We start from the raw sequence: 24,161 nt of genomic DNA, 5'->3' as shown, positions 1-24,161 counted from the left end.
TAAGGATGTGCATTGATTATCGAGCATACAACAAAATCACAATCAACAGTAAATATCCCATTGCTCACATTGAGGAGTTGTTTCGTCAGCTCAAGGATGCTAAAGGGTGTACCTAGCTTAGCTTAAGATCAAAATACTACCAAGTCTGAATCACAGAGGAAAATGTGTCTAAGACAACATGTGTGATGATAAGTGCTTGTGTATATGTATTATTAAGTATACTTTTCTTACATTGAGCATCACTTTTATCAGGTTTTATGGCTCACTCATGAGTATTTGTGTTCCTTGTGCATTTAGGGTTGTGGAAACAAGTTGTGAAGAAAGGAAGCAAAAATGGATCATGGACGCCATTTTTGAGAAATCTCTTGCATCGAATAAGGATTAAGGCACAAGTTGTGATCATATGCATGTGGGTGTGTGCCAACCTCCAAAAGTGTGCAAGTGAACCTACTAATTGAAGGGACACAAAGACAGCACACACACATGCTCCAACTTGTGTAACATTTTCAAGAGCTTCGTCAACATGTTTAAAAGAGAGAATGCAACATGATCGACCGCATGGATGTGTGCCCAACCATGTGGCCTCAATGGAAGAAGAAGATTTCAGGAGTACTGTAGTAGTACTTTAGTAAAACACTGTTCATGCATTACTGTACCAGTTACTGTTTATGGAGTGCAGAAAATAAAGAACCTGAAAATCCGGTGTGTGAAATCCCGATTTCAGCCTTTTAAATACCGTTTTGAAGAGTTATTTTGGGAATCCTTTTCCTATCTTTTGGAGAGAGCGCGGCTAGGGTTTGGAGAGGTTTTTGCTGGGATTTTGGAGCATTTCTACGTCATTTGACATCAATTTCCTTCATAGGACAGTAATTGGGGAAGCTTTCAACGGCATTGATTCGGCGAGATGTACCCTATGTTCGACGGAGGAGTCTTTGGAGAAGAAGCGGCTCTTCAAGACCATCACCACGAAAAGCAAAGGGGTCATCTTTATGGGGTTTTTGCATTCACTTTTGATTTCATCTTTGATTTTGTATTGCTCCATGAAGAGCTAAACCCCTAGTGGGTACTTGGACTTGTAAACCCTCGGATGATTTTGTTTCATTAACTTATATTATGTTTCCTTTAATTGATGTTTTAATTGAGTTTCAATCTTGTGTACTTATTAGTTTGATTTTCCCTTAGAGTGACACTAAGGTTGAGAATTCATCTAGATAACCTTTTGAATGAGTGACAGCTTCATTAAGGTTAGACTTAGCCAGATTGAAGAGGGTTGAGAGGCTGAGTCGAGAGGTAGCGGAACGTCCTTTTTCCCCTCCGACGTGATTTATCCTATCTCCATGTTCCAAGAGTTTTTTGCGATCATGATAGAGTGAAGTGCTAAAAGATCTTCTCCGTTGGGGCTTAGTTGCGTGAGTGATAAAGTGAAGTGTTGAGATATCCTTAGTGCTGGGACTTAGTTGTGATTAGGGATCATTCGCCTGGACCAAGAATCGATCTAAATTAGTAATAGGTTACTCACTTGGAGTCCCTAGAACCTCAAGCAGTCCCACACAGTGTAAGGTGTTGAGAGTATCCCTTTCCACCAGGATATAATGTAGAGGGCTAGTCACAGTTGACCTTAGGTTTGGGACCGTGTGTCTTAGGATTTCCACGACTCATTAAACTTTGATTAAAGAAGTATAATATTAGTCTTACACTTGAAACAATAGTCTTATGGTGAGCATTGTCCGAGCGGCCCACTTTACTATTGATTATCTCCTCCGACTACTCTTGCTTACTCTCTTCTCCTCTTTTTATTTTCATTAATAATTTGAATCACAATCACCAATTGACTTTCACTTTAGCTAATTAGCAATACTTCTTGTTTCTAGACATCTATTCCTTGTGGATTTAACTACCTACCCGTTGGGTACTTTATTACTTCGACAACGCATGCACTTGCGGTACACACACGTAAGGAGTGCGTCATGTGACCAGGTATACCTCTTTTAACTTCCATGTCATGTATTTCGGTCTCACTAATGCCTCTGTAACATTTTACACTCTCATGAACCAAGTCTTCTAAACCTTCTTAAATGGGTTCGTTATAGTGTATTTGGACAATACAATAGCCTATAGTTAAAACTTAGGCCAAACATGCCCAGCACTAGCACAGAGTTTTTCAAGCTCTAAGAGAAAATGAGTTTTATGTCAAGAAAAATAAATGCAAAATTGCGAAGCCGAAGATGACAATTTTATAAAATGTAATAGGAGAAAACATGCTAAGGATTGACACAACCAAGATTCAAGTCACTCAAAAGTGAGAAACACCAAGGCAAGTATCCGAACTACAAAAATTTCTTAGCTTTGTGAACTATTATAGGAAGCCCATTAAGGCTACTCTTCCATGCTTTTCTTCTCGCTGACTTGTCAAAAAAGAACATGACATGGGAATGGTATGTGAATTGTCAAAAAGCATTCAATTCATTAAAACAAACCGTTATGGAAAAGCCCGTATTAACTATTTTTGTACAAGGTGCACATTAATGGCTTCCACCTTGGCATTGGTGTAATATTAATGCAAGTGGGACATTCCATTGCCTTTAAGAGCAAAAAGCTCAATGAAAAAAAGAAAAGATACACAGCCCAAGAAAAGATGACTACAATGGTTCATTATCTCCAAACTTAAGAGGCATTGTTCGTTGGCGACCAAGTTCATAGTCAAGCCTGATATTAAAGCAACAAGTTACTTCCTCACCCAAAAGAAACCAACGGCCAAGCAGGCCAAATGACAAAATATCTTAGTTGTGTTCAACTTTTTTATGGAGTACAAGTTTGGCAAAGCAAACATAATAACAAATACCCTCAACCAGAAGAGCAAGCTTGCGCCCAACACTTGTCTGAATTTCCCTTTAGCGAATCACATCAAGGAAGGACTTGAGCATGACCCACAAGCAGAGAGATTGGTGGACATCATGAGAAATAGGAAGAATTGTCAGTTTTGGCTAAAGGATAGGTTGCTCATTACCAAGGAAGATCAAGTTTATGTCCCTAAATAGTCAGGCTTGAGCAAAGAAATCTTCATAGTGTCATGCCTCAAAATAGGCGGGTTATCCGGGAGTGTGACGTGTATTGGCACTAGTGGAATGTTGTTGCATCAAATGCATGAAAACAAAAAGTTATTTAGGAATACTTACCTTTTCTGCCAGCAAGATAAGATGGTATAACACCACCAACCTACCCACTTTATATAAGTATAAGTTTACTGACGCAGCGGGGATAGGGTTGAAGACTTGTTTAATCTGAGAATACCCAAGTCAACAACAAAGTAACAAACTTAAACCCTGTTTAGAATGCCCAGGAAAAAAAAAAAACACTTTTATTTCATCAAAATCAATTACTCAACTTAGCCCAAGGGCTTACAATAAATAGACCAAAGAAAATCGGTAAAATAACCCTAAAAAGGAGAAATCGAAAATTTGACAAAAACGGCAAGTTTTCAAATTACAGCAGGAAAATAAAATACTAAACAAAATAAAGCTAATGCCCAAAACGGCTTATAAATCCGAGATTTGTAGCCAAAGATAAAATCAAACCAAATCTTTCCTAAAACAGCAAAATCCTTGTTTTTCGGGCCAAGATGATGGAATTTGGCCAAAAACTAGCGTGGCACACAAGCAAAGCTAGTGACTTGGCTTGTTGACCCGTTTTCTATCAAGTGGGACCCTCAAAACACCAAAACTCTACTTCTTGAAAAATTACCAAAATACCCCAGTTAGGGCCTGTCCCATTTTTCCAAAAAGGCACAGACTAGCTCCTCAATATGCCCCACATCACTTACTTTATAGACGTACAAAGACACGATTAAAACTTATAAGGAGAACGCGACAAGGACATCACTGAAATAGGTGGGAAGAATGTCACGCCCACTCACTCTCAAGGATAATACTAACATTTGCTAAGATGATGGTTAAAAGAAATTGGAGTTAATTGGGGAATTGGTTACAAGCAAATTTAAGCCATTAGATCAAGTTGACCTTGATTGTCCACTTGTTGGGTGGAGGGTTATAAATATCCTTAGAATCCACTTTTATAAGTAGAAAATTGGTAGAGTACAATAAAAGTTCAAGTCTTCCTCATCTTTCAAAGTTGCTTATTTCTTATTCAAGCTAACAGTTTGTCTAGCTTAATGGAGAAAGGCTAACTTAATCGAGAAGAACATTGATCAAATACTAGACAAAAGAAGCAAGTCCATGACATACTGCTATCTTAACAAGAAACAGGATTTAGCAAGATCAAAAAACCTTGAAAAACTTATTGTAAACTCTACAAAAAAAATTTCTCCCTCACAAAAATAGTTTCTAAGGGTATTTATAACCCTCTGACATGTCAGAGAAGGACAAGTTGTTTAACTTTTTCACGGGCTTGCAAGACTTGGCTCAAATCAAGATTCGGCGGCAAGGAGCAAAAGACCTTGCGTCAGCGATTATTGCAGTTGAAGCGTTGGTGGACTTAAGATCTTATCCCGAGAATGATGGTGAGAAGGGAAGTCTAAGTCCAAGGAAAAGAAATTAGTGGAGAAGGCCAAAAAGTGATTCCAGCGGAAACCCTATGTTGGGCAGGCCAAATATGACAAAACCAAGAATAATGGGAAAGCAACAGGTGGTCCGAGTAACACCAAGACGACGGGGTGTTTTATTTGTGACGGACCACACAAAGCCAAAGTTTGTCCAAAGCGTGAGAAGTTAGCCGCGCTGATAACCGAAGCGGGAAGAGACTCAGAAGTCCCGACAAGAGTAAATCTATTACAATTGTTGGGTGCTTTGAGGTCCATTAAGGGTAATTCCTCCACTTCTCTTTTTTACGTAGACTTAACCTTGAATAGCAGGCCCATGCAAGGAATGGTGGATATGGGAACGACGCATAGCTTCATTAATGAAGGGACGGAGACTCAGTTGGGCTTGAGTACCGGCAAGCATTTTAGCTGACTGAAGGCAATCAATTCCCAACCTAAGCTGGTTGCTTGGAGAGTAGTGGATGTATCGATCCAGCTTGGCAAGTGGCAAAAGAAAACTTATTTGCATGTCACCATCGATGACTTTGAGTTGATTCTCGAGATGGAATTTTTGAAGACCATCAATGCCGCCATTGTCCCTCACCTAGGTGGCATGGTTATCATGGATGGTAAGTCCCTTGTTTCGTGGCAAGTGCCTCGATTGAGAAGAAGGGCAAGGATGTGATGCTCTCCGCTCATTAGTTGGCTCATGGTTTGAAGAATGGTGAACCAACCTTTGTTGCTTCCTTGTTGGAAATTTCAGATGATTTGGTGTATGATATTCCGCGGGATGTATGGGATGTCTTGGAAGAATTTTCAGAAGTTATGCCGGCGGAATTATCTCGTTAGCTTACTCCTCTATAAGCAATTGATCACCAAATCAAATAGTACCGGGCTTCAAACCCCCGACCCGAGCTTCTTATCGGATGGCTCCGTTGGAGTTAGCTGAGTTGCAACATCAACTCACCGATCTTTTGGATAACGGCTTCATTCAGCCTTCTAAGGTTCCGTTTGGTGCCCCGGTATTGTTCCAAAGAAAGCATGATGGCTCTCTTTGTGTGTGGATTATCGGAGGTTGAACAAGGTCACGGTCAAAAACAAGTAGCCAATGCCCCTAATTCAGGACTTGTTCGATTGGCTGGCGAAAGCTGCTTATTTTTCCAAGTTAGACCTTCGTTCGGGTTATTGGCAAGTGAGGATTGTTGAAGGAGATGAGGCCAAAATGACGTGTGTCATTCGTTATGGTTCTTTTGAATTCCTTCTAATGCCTTTTGGCTTGACTAATGCCACTGCGACGTTTTGTCACTGAATAAATCAAGTGTTTTCTGAGTATCTTGATTCTTTTGTGGTTGTTGTCAAGCGCCGTACAGTGTGATCACGTGCATCGCTTGACAACAACCACAAAAGAATCAAGATACTAAGAAAGCACTTGATTCATTGAGTGACAAAACGTCGCAGGGGCATTAGTCAAGCCAAAAGGCATTACAAGAAATTCAAAAGAACTATAACGAGTGACACATTGTTTTGGCCTCATCTCCTTCAGCAATCATCACTTGGTAATAGCCCGAACGGAGGTCTAACTTGGAAAAATAAACAGCTTTCGCCAACCAATCGAACAAGTCCTGAATTAGGGGCATTAGGTACTTGGTTTTTACCGTGACCTTGTCCAACCCCCGATAGTCCACACACAGCCGAAGAGAGCCATCATGCTTTCATTGGAATAATACCGGGGCACCAAACGGAACCTTAGAAGGCTGAATGAAGCTGTTATCCAAAAGATCGGTGAGTTGATGCCGTAACTCAGCTAACTCCAACGGAGCCATCCGATAAGAAGCTCGGGCCAGGGGTTTGCAGCCCGATACTATTCGATTTGGTGATCAATTGCCCGTAGAGTAAGCTCACGAGACAATTACGCCAGCATAACGTCTGAAAATTCTTCCAAGACATCTTATACATCCCGCGGAATATCATACACCAAATCGTCTGAAATTTCCAACAAGGAAGCAACAAAGGTTGGTTCACCATTCTTCAAACCATGAGCCAACTAATGAGCGAAAAGCATCACATCCTTTCCCTTCTTCTCAATCGAGGCACCTGTCACGAAACAAGGGGACTTACTATCTATAATAAGCAAGCCACCTAGGTGAGGGACAATGGCGGCATTAATGGTCTTCAAAAATTCCATCTTGAGAATCAACTCAAAGTCATCGATGGTGACAACATGCAAATAAGTTTTCCTTTGCCACTTGCCAAGCTGGATCGATACATCCACTACTCTCCAAACAAGAAGCCTAGGTTGGGAATTGATTGTTGTAAGTTGTCTATTTGGATGATGTAGTGGTTTTCAGTAAATCCTTGGAGGATCACATCATTCATTTGAAGCTTATGCTATCAAAACTTCGACAACACCAATTATATCTCAAGTTAGAGAAATGTCAATTTACTCAAGAGGAAATCAAGTTCCTAGGACGTATTATTTCTCGAAGTGAAGTCCGAGTAGATCAGGCTAAGGTAGCGGCAATCTTGGATTGGCCGATGCCAACCAAGGTCACCGAGTTGTGTTCTTTTCTCGGGTTAGCCAACTATTATTGTCGTTTTATCAAGGAGTATTCGAGAAAAGTGGTGCCGCTTACTGGTTTATTGAGGAAAGACCAACCATGTAATTGGGCTAAACGACAACAATAGACTTTTGACAAGATTAAGATTACGATCGCGACTGAACCCGTCTTAGCTCTTCCTAACTTTGATGAACCATTTGAAGTTCACACTGATGCATCCGATAAAGCTGTTGGTGAAGTTCTAGTTCAGAATAGGCATCCAGTGGCTTTCGAGAGTTGGAAGCTCAAAGATGCGGAGCAACTGTATTAGGCACACGAGGGGAGATGCTCGTCGTTGTCCATTGATTGCAGGTATAGAGAGTTTATGTTTTGGGAACCAAGTTCATTGTCAAAACTGATAATGTACTCAATACTTTCTTTGATACTCAAAAGAAGCTATCCGCGTGACAAGCTAGACGGCAAGAGTTTATGTAGGAAAATGATTTTCTTTGACAGTATAAGCAAGGATGAGACAATCAAATTGCCGATGCGTTGAGACACCGGCAGGTTGTGGATTATCTTGCTGCTCTTTCTCAGGTGGAGAATGTTCTACAAACTCAGATTCAAGAAGTGGTAAGTGAAGACAGTCAATACACTAAGTTAATGGTTGATGTTCAAGATGGAGTTATGCGCAAATACTGGCTTGAAGACGGACTTCTCTGTGCCAAGGGCGCTCGACTCTTTGCGCCGAAGGGTGGTCAGCTTCGACAAGATCTCCTTAAGGAGCATCATGATGTTCCATGGGCGAGACATCCCACACGCGAGCGCATGATGGCCCCGCTCTCGCGTCATTTTTATTGGCCGGATATGGGCAATGACATAGAAGATATGTGAAAACATGCTTTGTGTGCCAACAAGACAAGTCTGAAAAAAGACGAGACGCTGGTCTTCTTCAACAGCTATGGATTCCAAAACAGCCATGGGCTTCGATGCCTATGGATTTTATTCCTAGTTCTTTGAAAATGAATGATATGTCTTCTGTTATGGTGATCGTTGATCGATTCACTAAGTATGTTGTGTTTGTACCCACTCCAGCAACATTTACAGCTAAAAAGACAGCTGAATTGTTTCTAAGACATGTGGTTAAACACTTTGGTATACCGAGGACATTGTGAGCTACAGGGATGCTCACTTCACCGAGCGATTTCGGACAGCCTTGTTTGGATTGTTGGGTACAGAGTTGAAATTCTCGACTGCCAATCATCCTCAAATTAATGGACAGACAGAACGTATCAATGCTTTGTTGGAGGAGTTTCATCGACACTGTCTCTACCTCACAGAAAAACTAGCTGGGCCTACTTGATGTAGCCCAGTTCAGCTACAATCTTCATCGATCTTCTACGACGAAGAAAAGCCCTTTTGAGCTTGCTTATGGGTACCAACCTATTACCCTTTCGGAAGTGGCTAGGAGGACCGAAGGGAAGTGCCCTACTGCTTATAACTTTGTTCTTCATCGGCAAGAAATGATGGAGAGTGCTCGGGATAGCCTCACCAAGGCAACTCGCCACATGAAGAAATATGCAGACCAAGGGAGACGTCCTTTGGAATTTCAGGTTGGAGACAGGGTTTGGTTAAAGCTCACTCTACAAGTGTGGAAAAAGTTGCATTAGAAAGATGTGCGTAAGGGCTTGGTTGCACGGTATAATGGCTAATTTCTTATTGTCCAAAAGGTTGCCAATGTTGTATATCATTTGGATCTCCACGATCAACTGAAGCTTCATCTAACTTTTCATATCAGTTTTTTGAAGCCATGCTATGAAGAACCCACTGATTCAGCAAGGGCTAAAGCGAGTATAACTCCACTGACAGTGCAAACAGAGTTCACTCATAAGTCTGACCGGATCTTAGGCAACAAGGTTGAAGGCCAAAGTAAGAAAAATCATCATGTTTTCTTTCTTGTGGAGCAAAAAGACTTGCTGACCTCGGAGGCAAGTTGGGAATGCGATACTACTCTTTGGCAGTTCGAGGAGTTAGTTCAGGACTTTTGACAAAGTTGGGTCCAACGAAGACGTTGGGTTCAATAAGTGGGGCTGGTTTGCAAGGGTTCGGTCCCTTACATATGGTCAATATCCGATATGATGCTTATATCATGCAGGATGACATCTTGCCTTGGCCGCGGGAGCATGATGGGGAAAGCCGGTATGGCGTGATCATGTGGTGCCGAGAGAGGCATATGCACGCGAGTGCACAACCACGCAAACCAAGCAGCGCGCATGGGCGCGTAGCCTAGAATTGTGACTGAGAATAGGCGAGACAGTTTGCTAGACCATGTTACCGAGACCGAGTAGCGTGTGCGCGTGACCGTGGGTGCATGCACATCACCGAGATGGCATGGGTAGGCGCATTGTAACAAAGGCTGGTGTCTGACACTTAGCAGATTTATCGGGCTTGATGAGCTGATATTGTTACCGAGAGGGACAATAGGCCGTTACCGAGAGACTTTGCTGATAGCTAGACTGATACCGATAGGCATCGGCGTGACCAGGCTTGCGTGTGACGCTACCGAGGCTGGATGTGCGTAGTGGCTAGGTAATACCGAGACTTGGCTGGCCAGGTGAACAGTGACGTTAGGCGGCACTATAGCTTGATCCTGGTAGTAGCTAGAACAGTGTTTAGCACTATAGTAGTGTTTGTTTTAACAAGACAGCTGACTCCATCTTAGCTATTGGATTGGGTCTTGGTATTCCTATCCTTTGTAGGGGATTTAGTATAAAAGGTCTCTTATTCCCTTTGTTTAGGAAGGATGGATGATATCTTGGTTGTAAGTCTTGGCCATGGTTGTAATCTTCTCGTTCTATAGAAAGTTTCGTTGTTCTCTCTAAGACTTGATTTCTTATAATGTCTCTTATGATGCTTGAATGCTTGTATGGCTAAGTTTACTTGATAGCATATTTATGTTATTTGTATTAGGGTTGTTTTTCAACCCTAAACTTCGGTAGGCTGGCTTGTCGCTCAGTAGCATATCGAGAGCCGCATAGTGTGATCGTGGTGTCGATTGTGAGACAGTGACAATAACCATGATGTTTCTGCACCATTTGGACTTTGGTAGCCATATAATGAAGTCTATGCAAATATTCTCTCAAGGCTTCTCTAGAATAGATAGGGGTTTCAATATTATCTTACTGGCACACACCATAAGTATTCACAAATAATGCGATGTTTTCACACATTTAAGGCCACCAAAACGTTCGCTCCATTTCAAATTATAACACTCATTAAGGATTTCTTTCCTTAAGATACACATTGTGTTAGAGAAGCGGATCGTCAGTCTTCCCACTATCCATAAAATCCATGCCGATCATGATCATATAATCATCCATTAGGACGACCAAAGAGTCAATTAGGCCCCTCCATTCTCCAACACATACCTCCACACCTTGAGTTACTCCAAAGATAGACCATCATTTAATTTCCTATGCATGCATTCACTTCCTATTCTAGGACTCCATAATCCACAGCTTTGACACATTTTAATGCGAGAAGAGAGTTTCATTTAAGTTACAATTTTCCACTCTTAATGTATGTCTCATGCATAAAGGTAACTTATTACAAATTAACCAAAAAAAAAATTCAAACAAATTAGAAAACATAATTTTTTTTAATAAAATTTTAATTTTTAATTTTTTTCCTTGTGTGCAGCACCATAAATGGCTAGATTTGGCTATTAAACATATAAAGCCCATTACTATTTACTCTAGTGTATATATATATAAACTTATAAACAATGTGAGAATATCATGATCATTCTTTCTTCATTTATTCATTCTAACATGGTATAAAAGAGGGTTAAGAAATCCTAACTCCAGTCATCTTCCAGTCATCTTCCGATCATCTCATTCGGTCATCATCTTATCAATCTCCGGCCTCTTCCGTCTTCTCAACTTCCAAGAAAGATCTAGATCTACTCATCTTCTCCAGCCATCATCTCATCAAACTTCCGGTCTTATCTTCTCCGGCCATCATCTCATATCTTCTCATCTTCTCCAACCATCATCGCATCAAACTTCCGGTCTCATTTTTTCCGGTCATCTCACAATCTCATATCTTCCCATCTTCTCCACCCATCATCTCATCAACCTTCCGGTCTCATCTTTTTCAGTCATCTCAAACCATCATCTACAATGATGTGGCAAACAAGTGGCAGACAAACAGTGATGTCAACGGTGTAGACAAGTGGCAGACAAACAGTGATGTCAACAATGATGTCTACAATGATGTGCATAGTGTTATCTACAGTGACTACACACAGTGATAGATAACAATACTTAATGAGGCCACGACTACTTCAATGGTGACAATTCTTGGCAATGGTGTTCTTTCTCACACGGATATTAGACTTAATGGTCATAATAGTATGCATGCTTTTAAGATCAATTCGTCTCGCCTCTTTTCATTAGCGATCCACCTGATGAGGCCACGACTGCTACAGCAATAGTCAAGGCTTGGCAGGTTGCCAATGATCATGTCATGGGCATCTTGTGCATGAGTACTGATGTTTCAATCAGGATGAGCTTTGTTGATCATTTATCTGCCATAGAAATTTGGAACTATCTTCAACGGCGCTATCTACACACCAGTGAGGCACTCCAGTTCTCCCTGCTACAAAACCTACATAATCTTCAGCAATTAGATCTATCAGTGGAAGAATTCTACACAGTCTTCACTCGTGTATTCGGTCAGTTAGATTGTATGGTGCCGAAGGGATGCACCGGCTGCAAGAACTGTGCGGCAAAGGAGAAACATGAGCAGCAGAACCTCATGTTTCAGTTTGTGATGCGCCTCCAATCTGAGTTGGAGCCAGTACGCATTCAGCTTCTTGAATGTATTCCCCTTTCCTACCTTTGCTAAAGCATTTGCAGTTTTGATTGCCGAGGAGACACGTCTTCGTGCTCTTGCTACCACTTCAGTGATCTCACACTTTTTTGGAAGCTCCTCATCAAACTGGAGTGATCAGGGCTCCTTCCTCTGTAAACATTATTGTCTGTACCCACTAGAAGAAGACAGGTCATCGTGCTCATAATTTCTTCAAGTTACATCCTGAGCAGCTTGCTGAGTTCCGGGTCAAGCGCTCCACTAGATCTCATCATAAAGTTGTTACTGGTGCTTCTTGTTTTGATCTTGTGATCCGTCCATCTGGATCCGCTACCTCATGTTTGCATTAGGTACTACTACTTCCTCATGGATCTTAGACTCGAGGGCTTCATTTCACATGATCTTCGATAATTCTCAACTCTCATCCTGCAGACCTGCTCCTTATGGTATGTATATTTCATGAAACATTGATCTTAGTTGTTATTTATCTAGCAGTCGTTTGCTAGCATGTTTCACACTCAATTTTTTACCGTCATTCGTGTTTTTCGTTTGGATTCCGGATGAGAGTATATGTCCACTATTTTTCGTCAATTTCTCTCATCTGAGGGTACTCTTCCTTAATTTTCTTGTCCTAGTGCTCATCAACAGAATGGGATTACTAACATAAGCATCATCACATGATTATATGTCCACTATTTTTCGTCTTTTGTACCAACTTATTTTTGGGTTGAGGCAGTTTCAACGGTAGTTGATATCAACATACAACCATCCTCCTCTTCAAGGTAAATGTCCTAGAGAAATCTTGTCCAGTTCTCCTCCTCATTATGAACAACTTCAAGTCTTTGGTTGTGTCTATTATGACTTACTTGTACCTCATGAAAGTACCAAGTTAACAACTCAGTCGATTAAGTGTCTTTCTTGGGTATAGTCTTAAGCATAAGGGCTATCATTGCTATGACCTTTCAGCATGTCGCATTCACATATCTCATGATGTCACTTTTGACAAGAATCGTCCTTATTTCTACTCTTATGCTACTTAACCTCCCTCTTCCTCTCCTTCTTCCACAGAGTCTATTTTGTTTCTTCAACTTCCTCCTTTGGAATTGATTCCTAGAGTCTTTCATTATTCCTTTTTCACCTCCTACTCCACCTCCAGCTCCACCTTCCGTTATACCAATTCCACTTTCCATTATACCTCCACCCTCAGTTATTGACACTTATGCTTTGTACTATCATTGTCGGCCTAAAGTTCCTTATGATCCCCAATTCTCCATTTGTGCTCCTTTCGATGCTTCGGCAAGTACCACTAATGCAGCGTCTGATGGTTTATAACCTGCCTGGACGTCTCGATATGACCTTCGTAATCGTACTACTATTTATGCACCTAATAGAAATGGTTTTTCTATTACTGGTGCTAAGGGTGAGCAAAACCGGGTACCCGACCCGATTTTTAAAACCGGATCGGCTACCCGGTTTTTCGGATCAGCAAAAGCTTGACCCGTATCGGACCCGGTTTAAACCGGATACTAAAAATCGGGTATCCAGTTTAAACCGGATCGGATATCGGATATCCGGATCCAAATTAAGTTTCATCTGCTCCATGGATTTTTTTTTTTATATATCATCAACATTCATAAAAAAAACAAATATGAGAAACTTGTAACTTATAAAAAGAATTAAAACCTTACATTATTCTCCCCACAAAAAAATTTAAAAAAATAATAAAGAGTTTCACCGATCTTAGACATAAAGATTTGAAATTTTTTTCCTTTTACTTTTAACCCTATTAGAGTTTAAATTTATTAATATGTATATATATATATATAATAATGTAACTATATAAGTAACTCTTTAAGTATTTAAACAAGGGATTTTAATTTTTTTTTTCTACTTACGTCCTTGTAAAATTTAAATATATTATTTAAATTTTACAAGGACTAAAAAGTAAAAAAGAAAAAAAAACATCTTAGAGGGTTTAAATGAGGGATTTGGAAAATTTAAACTAAAGGGTTTAAATGAGGGATTTGGATTTTTTTTCTTTTTTACTTTTTAAGCCATATAAAATTTAAATTTATTATATCTAATTATATATATATATATATAAATGAATACATTAAAAACCGGATCGGATTCGGATACCCGGTTTTTAATTTCTCCCGACCCGTATCCGATCCGGTTTTCACCTTAAAAATTCGGACCGGGTACCCGACCCTCTTTTTCGGATCGGGTACCCAAAAAATTTGGGTAAAAAAACCGGATATCGGATCGGATCATCGGATCCGGATTTTTTTGCTCACCCCTAACTGGTGCTGTATATGAGCCCAATACTTATTAGGAGGCAGCCAATATCCCTGAGTGGCAATTAGCTATGTCAAAGGAGCTTTCAGCTTTAGAAAAGACAGGCACTTGGGATCTTGTTCCTCTACCTGCTCAGGTCATTCCTATTACATGCAAGTGGGTGTATAAGGTCAAAACAAAGTATGATGGTTCAGTGAAATGCTATAAGGCTCATCTTGTGGCTCAAGTTTTCAGCAGACACATGGTCATAATTATAATGAGACTTTAGCTCCTGTGCTCATCTAATACAATTCATACTCTGATTGTTGTGGCTGCAGTTCTCTCTTGAACTATCTCTCATATGGATGTGAAGAATGCTTTTCTTCACAGAGATTTACAAGAGGTATATATGCATCCACCCCCTAGCATTGAGACATTTGAAGGTTATGTTTATCACCTTCGATGTGCTCTCTATGGTCTCAAGTCAGCTCCACGTGCTTGGTTTGAGCGGTTTAGTTCTGTGGTGCATGCAGCTGGTTTTTCGCCCAACAATCATGATCCTGCATTATTCATCCATATCTCTCAACGTAGTCGCACCTTGCTTCTGCTCTATGTTGATGATATGTTGATTACTGGTGATGATATGGAGTATATTGCTTTTGTGAAGCAACATCTCAGCCAACAATTTATGATGTCTGATTTAGGACCTCTTAGTTTCTGGGAATCGAGGTGACTTCTACAGATAATGTTTACTTTCTCAGCATTAATATATTCAGGATCTCATTGTACACTCTGGCCTTACTGATTCACGGACTATCACTACACCTATGGAGCTTCATGCTCAGCTTCGTCCCACGGATGACACACCACTAGAGGATCCTTCATGCTATCGTCATATTGTAGGCATTCTTGTCTATCTAACCATCACCAGGCCTCATGTTTTTCATGTGTTAAGCCAGTTCGTTAATACTCTTACTTTAATTCACTACAGCCATTTACTTCGTGTGCTATGTTATCTGAGGAAGACAGCATCTCGACATCTATTCTATGCCCCTTGCAGTCCACTTCTGCTTCACACTTACTCGGATTCCACCTGGGCAAGTGACCCTGTTGACCACCAATCCATCACTAGGTATTATATATTTCTTGGCACTTTTCTTCTTGCAAGAAAGTCCAAAAAACAGACTGCGGTGTCACGATCTAGCACTGAGGCGAAACTTCGGGCTCTTGCTACTACCACATCTGAAATTGTATGGCTTCGTTGGTTGCAAACTAAATTTGGTGTCTCATGTGATACTCCTACTCTTCTATGTGACAACACAGGTGCTATACAGATTGTTAATAACCCGTGAAGCATGAATTGACTAAGCATATTGGTGCTTCACATGTTCACATTGTCAATAATTGACCATTGTTCTTCAATATGTGCCGTCTAAGCTTCCAGTCACCGATTTCTTCATCAAGGCCAAGACTTAAGAACATCGGTTCCATCTTCTGAAACTCTATCTCAAATCCTCCTGATCCACCTTGAGTTTGAAGGGGGGATGTTAAACATATAAAGCACATTACTGTTTACTCTAGTGTATGTATATATATAGAGACTTGTAAACAATGTGAGAATATCATGATCATTCCTTCTTCATTTATCCATTCCAACATGGACTTCCTTCTTTTTGGAGCCCAAGATAACCATTTCGGTGCTGTGGATTTTATTTTATTTTATTTTATTTTATTTTATTTTTGCTTTCTACATAATATTTCTTGTTTGGGATATTGGCTTTAATAGATCCCTTTATTGCATAAGGTTTTTCTTTTTATTTTCTAACCCATAGCTTCTAAGGTTCCTTAATATAAATATTTAAAGGACACTCAACCATAAAATACATGACATATTGATAGGTATTAGTACTTTACCCTTTCAACACTCTTTAATCCCAATCTTCTTATTTCTGTTTCTTTTAGATTTGCTAAGTAATTTGTATTTTTCTTCCGTTTTTGGTAATAAAAAGCCTTACATTGTAATATGTACACAAGCACCCAGGTCCATCATGTGGCATTAAGTTCAAATGCAGGGGCCGTAAATCGTACCGATGATGTTAGAAAAAATAAATACAAAGATTGAATAAATTATCATGCTCTGCATTTTCACTAGTAGGCTTGGAAACAAAATGCAATAAAAAAAATAGGAACTACTCTTAAGTTAAGTGAGCAATAGAATGAGATTTGCTTATTATGGTGCAGCGTAAAAACAAGTTCCACGCCAGTACCAATTACAAACTAGATGGCATCACAATGTACACAAAACAACTACAGGACGTCCAATGTTTTCAGGAGAATGCTAACTGTCTAAGGTGGGGAAATAATAATAAAGGATGTCTTAAATTGCATTTAAGAGTAGGTTTTACAATCTTTGAAAGAAGCAGATTACCATGAATAGATCAATTAAAGACAAACATGCTCACTACAGCTTACATGTATCAGTAGTAAGCATAGTCAAATAATAGAGCAAATCTGAGGATATCTTGATAGTTAAAATGACTGGATACATAATGGACTTTTTGCCTCCAGATGAAATAAAGCTCAATGAGTATAAACTTTAATAAGTTGATTAAGCATTTTAAGCACTTAAATTCTAATCCTTTTTGTATTGGATGTTCATAATTTCATATATTACTAGAGAGTGCACATTGGCACCAGGATTGGTGCTCATGATGGACTTTTAAGTAAGCACTTCATAGGATGAAATTAGATTCTTTGCTTGTGGAATAACCATTTAATTTTCCCAAAACAATTGGATAACATGTTATTACAGCATCATCTTCTTCAATCTTATATTAATTCTTGTCTCCATCTTCTCCCTTTTCCGATTGAGTGCAATATTAAATAAGGACTTGGTGGACCATTAAATTCTGGCACATCTTAAATGATATAAAAATACCATAAAGAAGCTCTTAGTATGCCCTGTATAATTTTGTAACTAAAAACTACCGCTAACCATATACCAAAAAGCAAGAGCTGTTCATTTCATATCAGCCACTTTAAAATTAACAATTTAACACATCTAATGCACATGTGAGTCATGGCACCAACAAGTATACACCTCTAAAGAACCTCCATCACATATGAAGCAAACTAAATAATACCATGTTGATTTAGTTCACTACAAAGTCAATGGCAGATGTGCACCCGTTGAGTCATAGTTGTGAGATGTCATCAATTAATCAGCTGTAGTACGAGTAACAAAATAGGCATTTGGCTGTTTACCTAAAAAAAACACTAATATACTACTCCAACTGTCCAACACGATGAGATATATTACAACATAAAGCAGAAATTCAAGCAACGAAAAGCATTCTACACAAGAATGATTGAACATTAAAATAAACCAATTAAAGATGAAGTTTAAATAATACCTTCAAGTACCTGCCACCAATATACACGGTCAGTCTGTAGCAGCTAATTGTCAACTTGCAGCCATTGTTGGTCTGCAAAACATGAATCTTGAGAAATTATACACCCAAATATCGGGGAAAAAAACCTCCACTCTGCAAGATTTACCTTCTCTGGTGGAAGCATGAATAGCTCAGAGAAAGCATCATCTTGCATGGCATTGAGTGTGCAGTGAACAACTGCATCAGAGTCACATCTATGGAATTCACCAGAAATCGTTTCATTTTTCCCACACAAGTCATCAACCATGTGTTCCTTGCAGTATGTCTCTGATACAAATAGCAGTCTATTGCTGTTTGACACACTTAAAAAGCTGAAAAATACATCAACAACCCCAGAGTATTTCACAGGAAAACAAGAAATCCAACTGTATTAATCTTTAGATAACCAGCATGCTCTATTAAGAACATCACAAATTTGAGCTACTCATCCTTGATATGTTTACCTTGACATGTTTACTTGATATTTATTGTTTTATAATCTTAAGCAGAGAAAGATATCCGAAGAAGACTAGTGCTTACTCAGCAGGTAACATACGAAACTGATCTGTATTTACTGCAGCAGGAAACATGGGAAAGTGATCTGCACTTTCTATTGAAGCTATCAATGTTAAATGTTCCATTTAATTCTCCCACAAGCCAAATTACAAGGTTGATTAAAATTTAACTCGATGACGAAGTTAAGGTTTTGTAAGCCATAAAAGACAGACTAATGGAGAGGATTCACAAGTTCATGGAGGAAAAACTCAGGATATCTACTGCTAATAAGCATATAGAAAATATATTATATTGCCCTCATTGATAATAGCTAAAAATATCGGTTGTATATTATTCCAATTCCCTGAGTGGTATTATTTCCACGTAAAATAGCATTTATGGGTATTTCAATTGAAATATCAAAACAGGGTATTAGTTCTTTCTCTCGTTCTAGATCATATTGTAATGGGATGATGAAACTATTTCTTCGCCTTTTCGCCAAGAAATCCAAATTCTCTATCTTCTACTGCATACATAGCACAATAATACATTAACTAACTACTACTTTAAGGCGCTTTCTACCTTGAACAAAAGAAAAGGTGGGAATGCAACCATCTGGTTGAGTGAGAGAATACAGAGTGTAAATTTTCTTTCTATTTTCCTCTTTTTCATATAAAGAGTGGCAAAACCGGACAAACAACACAGGTTTTGGGCCGAAATGAAATACCATTGTTTTGTTGGTTTGGCCAAAAACAAAACTAGTAAAGTGTTTGCTGAACTTACAAGTCTTGCACAGGTTTAATCCAGTATCATGATAAAAATAATTGATAGGAGCATGGAATCATTTCCTGTGTGGCTTCTCAAATAAAATTTCAAACAACATGGGATAGAGGACAAAAATAAGCATTCATCATTTTTGCATAGCCTTGGGGATTAAATACAAGAACATGTCAATTACTCCACCTCTTCACGAAAGGCATAGCACTCAATTTGAAATCTTCAAACAAAGAAAGAAAATATAATTGGTTGGTTAAGTTTTTCCACATATAGGGCCTCAAAACTGAGTTGCTTCATCATTTTATAAGCCCTACCATTCTAGTAAAAGAATTTAACAAGCTACTCTCACTAACAACAACGATACATATATGTTAACTTTTCAATTTGCTGAAAAATGAAACATGACAAAATTTGAATAGATATAATTTTTTAGCATAAAATCTAAACCTGTTTTTCTTATCTTGAACCCATGAAATTTTTGCATGGAGCATTGAAGTTTACTTGAAGCTTCTTCATGGATGTAAGTCAAGCGAATACAAAAAGAGCTGCTACTGGATTTAACACCCTGCAAAAATGCAAATTAGTTTAATTTACAACAAATGGGTTTAAACAAAACAAATGATGGTTCCTGAATATTAGAACAAGATAATTAGATAGCATATATACAAAGATGAGCGTACCAAGCAGCTTTCAAGGGAAGTAGTCACCAATGATCTCAACGCATCCTTCACAGAAATTTGCTGAGAGAGTAACTTACCTATGAACCACTCTTCAGAAGCATACCTCCTTTTCATGTATAACCTAGAAATTTTTAAAGAATCTTACTCATAGAGGCTAAAGCAAGCTCTTGATATTCTCAATGAAAGCTTGCAATACACATATGAAAAAGAAATCGATATCCAGAAAAGTTTGGTTAATGTAAAAAACTCAGTATGCACTAAGTCATTTAATACTATCTTCAATACAGGACCTTGAGAGACCAGTAAGGATGTCCATTCATAATTCAATGCCTAGAGTTAGAAACAAGAAAATAGTCCCTATCTAGGAGTAAAGCTGCTGTAACATTTAACTATTTGAATAAGACCAGGTAATTAGAGGCTGACACACTAGCCAGCCTTTCATGAAATCTTATAGCACATAAAATACACCACCATCTCCTTCACTGCCATTAATTTCAGCTGCTAAGTTACCAAGGATGTGGCCATTAAAAATAAATAAATAAATAAAATCATCAGAGACAAGACGTGCATTTCTAATTTATACTCCATTTAGCTTTGAATTTCCTTATTATCTGTTTATGTTAGGACTTGAGCCTAATAATTAAACAAGAGCAAAGCACAGTTTGCCTCAATTCCCTACCTATAGAAGATGCATGCAATTCATTCATTTGGTCTACTGTAGATCATATAAGCATCGAATTGCTAGATAAATCAGACATATTTGGTGTACAGAAAAAATTTAATAATCCTGTATAAATAGATAGATGACCAAAGGATAAAGATGATACCAGACAGCACGGTCATTAGCAGACACAACAGGTGGTAGGGATATTTCAATTGAAAACCCATCAATTTGGTGAGCCTCTTTCTTGAGTATTTCAGTGATTGCACTTGTAAGGACACTGACTGAGTTACCCTCACATGTTCTCAAATCTTGATCATGGCCATTAGTAAACTGCAAGATGCCTAAACAAACACTACAATATGGTTGTTCATTCCCTGAAGCATGTGGATCATATGGGCACTGGGTAAGACCATTTGCAATTGAACCATTCTCAGATATAGCATTGGGGATGTTCCTTCGCTCTTTAAGAAGTGAGAGCAATGTTGAAGCTTTCAGAAGTGGGCATGAGTCATCATATTCACTGACCCCAAACAAGCGGAAAATGCATCGAACGCATACCTGCAATTGAAAGACGGTCATCAGTTTGAATCTACCACATCATCATCAAAAAAATCATAGATAACTTTCCATGTATGAAAAGAATTTTCATCCAACAAAGAAAAAAATAGGCTGAGGATAAAATTCAAATGTCAAGAACAACAGAACAATGGTAGTTATGCTCTAAAAACAAGTCACACTAATGGCAAATAATTACCAAATTATAGAACTTGTCAGAGGAAACAACACTTATGAGGCACATCAAAAGAGTAAACTTCCCTGTTAATTCATCTCATATTAGTTATTACAATAAATCAGTACCAAGTCACACAAAGATGCAATACAAGATCAAAGGCGTGATATGAAAGCGTTATTGTCTTGTCCTAAGTCCTGTATTCCACTAGACTGCATTTTGATGAAAAAGGCTCATTGACAACTGAGTTGAACAATAGTTACCATTGCATCCAAGAGCGCAAACGAAAAAGTCCAACTTTTTATCATAACACATACATTACTTGATTTTGATTTCCTATTTTCAACAAAATTAAGTTTGTGCTCACGGGAGAGAGAGAGATTTGCAAGCAATTGAAGGAAACACAATATAAGAATGTTCTAGCATTTTCTTCTTAATCAAAATACAACAAAAGAAATAAAAACAAAACTGTAATGCAACTTCCATCAAATGTTTAAAAACTCCTTGATCAAATTATTTCATCCAATTTCCGGGCCAATTCATCAGTTAAGACAGCAGCAAAGTCAGAGACTTTCAGTCCAAACAAACCCTAACTCACACAAATTTCTTCTTCTTCAGTTTATCAGATACCGAGAAAAACACAAAAAAACATTACAAACTGAGGAAAAGGGAAGGAGGTGATGATCGAACCCCATGGAATAGCAAATCACGGATAGCATGCGGAGGAGGCAAAGAGGATGCAGCGCGGCTCAGGAACGTTGTTGCCTCTTCTTCCCCGCTGGCCATTTCAGCAGCTCAGAAACCCTAATCTCTGTTGGAAGAGAAGCAATGCTCCCCCGCGTCCAGCAACGAGTAAAGCCCTCCGTTGAAGGGTTTACACTTCCCGGGGTTTCCCTAATAATTGTCCTTTTTTTTAATATATAAGCAAATTTAATTAATTAAAGAAATATATATATAATTAAATAATTATCATTTTTTTATAGGTATAATACATGAAATGATCCTTCTACTTTTCTCTCTATTTCTTTTTGGTCCCTCTACTCATAAATGCGTCTCACTAATCCCTCTACTCTTGAAAATGGTCCAACTTAGTCCCTCTACTCTTAATCTCTTCCCATCTACTCCCTCTACTCTTGAAAATACAACCACTAATTGGCTCATTTGAGAGTATAAGAAACTAAGGAGAACCATTTTTAAGAATAGAGGGATCAGTGGGGCGCGTTTCTGAGTAGAAAGACCAAAAGGGAAGAGAGAAAAATAAAGGAAATAATTCTGGTGTTATACATTTTTAATATAATCCCTCCTCTCTCTTTTTTTTTTTTACTTATCCCATTTTAAAGATTCTATGTGATATTTTTTAATTATTTATTTAGAATTTTGTAAAATATTAAATATTATTTTTTAAAAAAAAAATTACCCTTTATATTTAGGGAATGAAAATGCATTGGATTTGTTTTACAAATCTTTGTATTTGAAAATTCATGTGAGTCAAATCCAATATTTGGTTGGATGTATTTGTAATGCTAGTCATAGGATTTTGTATTTTGTTGGAGGGATTTGTAAATGTGGATTTAGAAAAAATGTGTTTGGTTTGATGTATTTTTGCATGAATTACATGTTATGCTCACCCATGGTGAGGTTACCCCCACCCTGGTATTATAAATAATTAATATATATTATAAAATATACATTTTATTTTATATAAATATAAATTCAAATTTCAAATATTATGAGTAATTAATATAATTATTCTATACTTAATTTATTAAAATAAAATATAATATATTAAAATAATTAATATAATATAATATATCAATTATATATCATATTACTGATATTAATTACACTATAATTATATTTTATTTAATATTTTAAAAAATACTCACTAGTTTTATAAAATTAATATACACTTAAGTATAAGCAAAATAGGGATGACACCACTTGATACTTTTTTGTTATATTTGCTTTAATGAAAAAGAGAAAATAACATATACACAAAAATAACTTCATGTGATGAAATTGCTCTGCCAATGTAAAATATGTTATGATTAAACTATATAATGACTACTTTCCACATGTATATTCAAATGCTTAAACCATTACACATTCTTCAAAACAATTAGACCATTCAAAACAAAAGAGCTATAATTTAAAGCATGAGAATTTGTTATACATAAGTAATAACCAGTTCCAAAGATAATATCATCCATGTGAAAGACACCAAACTCAATCCAAACCATAAAATACACAAAAACTCCAAATAAAAACATAAAATTCCACATAGAACTCCAAACAAAGATAAAATTCCAAATACAACTCCAAAGAAAAGACACATAAAACTCCAAATATAATCCCACAAACAGTTGGCCATCCACCACATCTCTGTATACAAAAAGAAAAAAAAAAAGATAAAATCAAAGACCATAAAAAATGAAAAGCAACATTTGCAAAGCCATGGAAAATGAAAAATTTTAATAAATAAAAGGGATAAATACGTCAATATAGAAAATTTATACCATATTTGCATACTAGAACCGCATATCGTCTGAATTAAAGAATTTATTCTCTGAGCCATGTGAAGTTCTTGACACATTCCAAAGAACATGCGAGCTCATGCTTCATCACTCATCAAGTGCTCGTATGCCATAAGAATTTGATCTATGGAATTCCCATGTTGTGTTAGCTTCATGCATTCATTTTCAACATCTTTTGCAAAGCTCACTGAACAACTAGATTGAACTTTATCAAAAGTTTTTTCAATACTTGTGGCCAAACAGAGTATTGCATCATCACTAATGGTCACTTTGCATTTGCCTTTCTCTTTCCTTCTTTGTGTAGGGCTTGTTGTTGACACCAGTTTAGAATTACAGGGATGAGTAAATGGCGAGGCATTACCAGGTCCATCTGCTTCCATGAAAGGCACATTATCATAATTCTGGGTTGAAGTAAATACATCTGGCTCGAAGTTGTAATCCATTTGTTTGCCAATACGAGTTCCAGAGGTGACAACACGATGTCCAATAACTGATCATTACCACAAATAGTCTCAAGGAGGTCGTAATCCTCAATAGGCTTGTTCAAATATGGTTTGTCATCCTTGTGGATCTATATTTCAACAAATAAATATTCAAATGATTTAGTTGGAATTATAATGTACAAATCAA

General features: G+C 37.9%; 1 protein-coding gene across 2 annotated transcripts in view; it reads right to left on the bottom strand.

The window, feature by feature from the left end:
* The window catches only part of LOC120275669 (tRNA pseudouridine synthase Pus10), a 33,983-nt gene extending 12,106 nt beyond the window's left edge, over positions 1-21,877 (bottom strand). For both annotated transcript variants that reach the window (XM_039282329.1, XM_039282330.1), the window contains exons 1-6: positions 21,688-21,877; positions 20,431-20,825; positions 19,604-19,724; positions 19,371-19,488; positions 17,779-17,939; positions 17,634-17,705 (exon numbers count right to left, since the gene is read on the bottom strand). In XM_039282329.1, the coding sequence (XP_039138263.1) occupies positions 17,634-17,705; positions 17,779-17,939; positions 19,371-19,488; positions 19,604-19,724; positions 20,431-20,825; positions 21,688-21,783 (963 nt within the window). In that variant the 5' untranslated portion in view covers positions 21,784-21,877. The remainder of the gene's footprint in view (positions 1-17,633; positions 17,706-17,778; positions 17,940-19,370; positions 19,489-19,603; positions 19,725-20,430; positions 20,826-21,687) is intronic.
* Positions 21,878-24,161: the final 2,284 nt, after the last annotated feature.

This window comes from Dioscorea cayenensis, chromosome 14 (genome assembly GCF_009730915.1).
Source record: "Dioscorea cayenensis subsp. rotundata cultivar TDr96_F1 chromosome 14, TDr96_F1_v2_PseudoChromosome.rev07_lg8_w22 25.fasta, whole genome shotgun sequence".
NCBI classification, from domain to species: Eukaryota; Viridiplantae; Streptophyta; class Magnoliopsida; order Dioscoreales; family Dioscoreaceae; genus Dioscorea; species Dioscorea cayenensis.
This window is presented reverse-complemented; position numbering and strand designations above follow the sequence as displayed.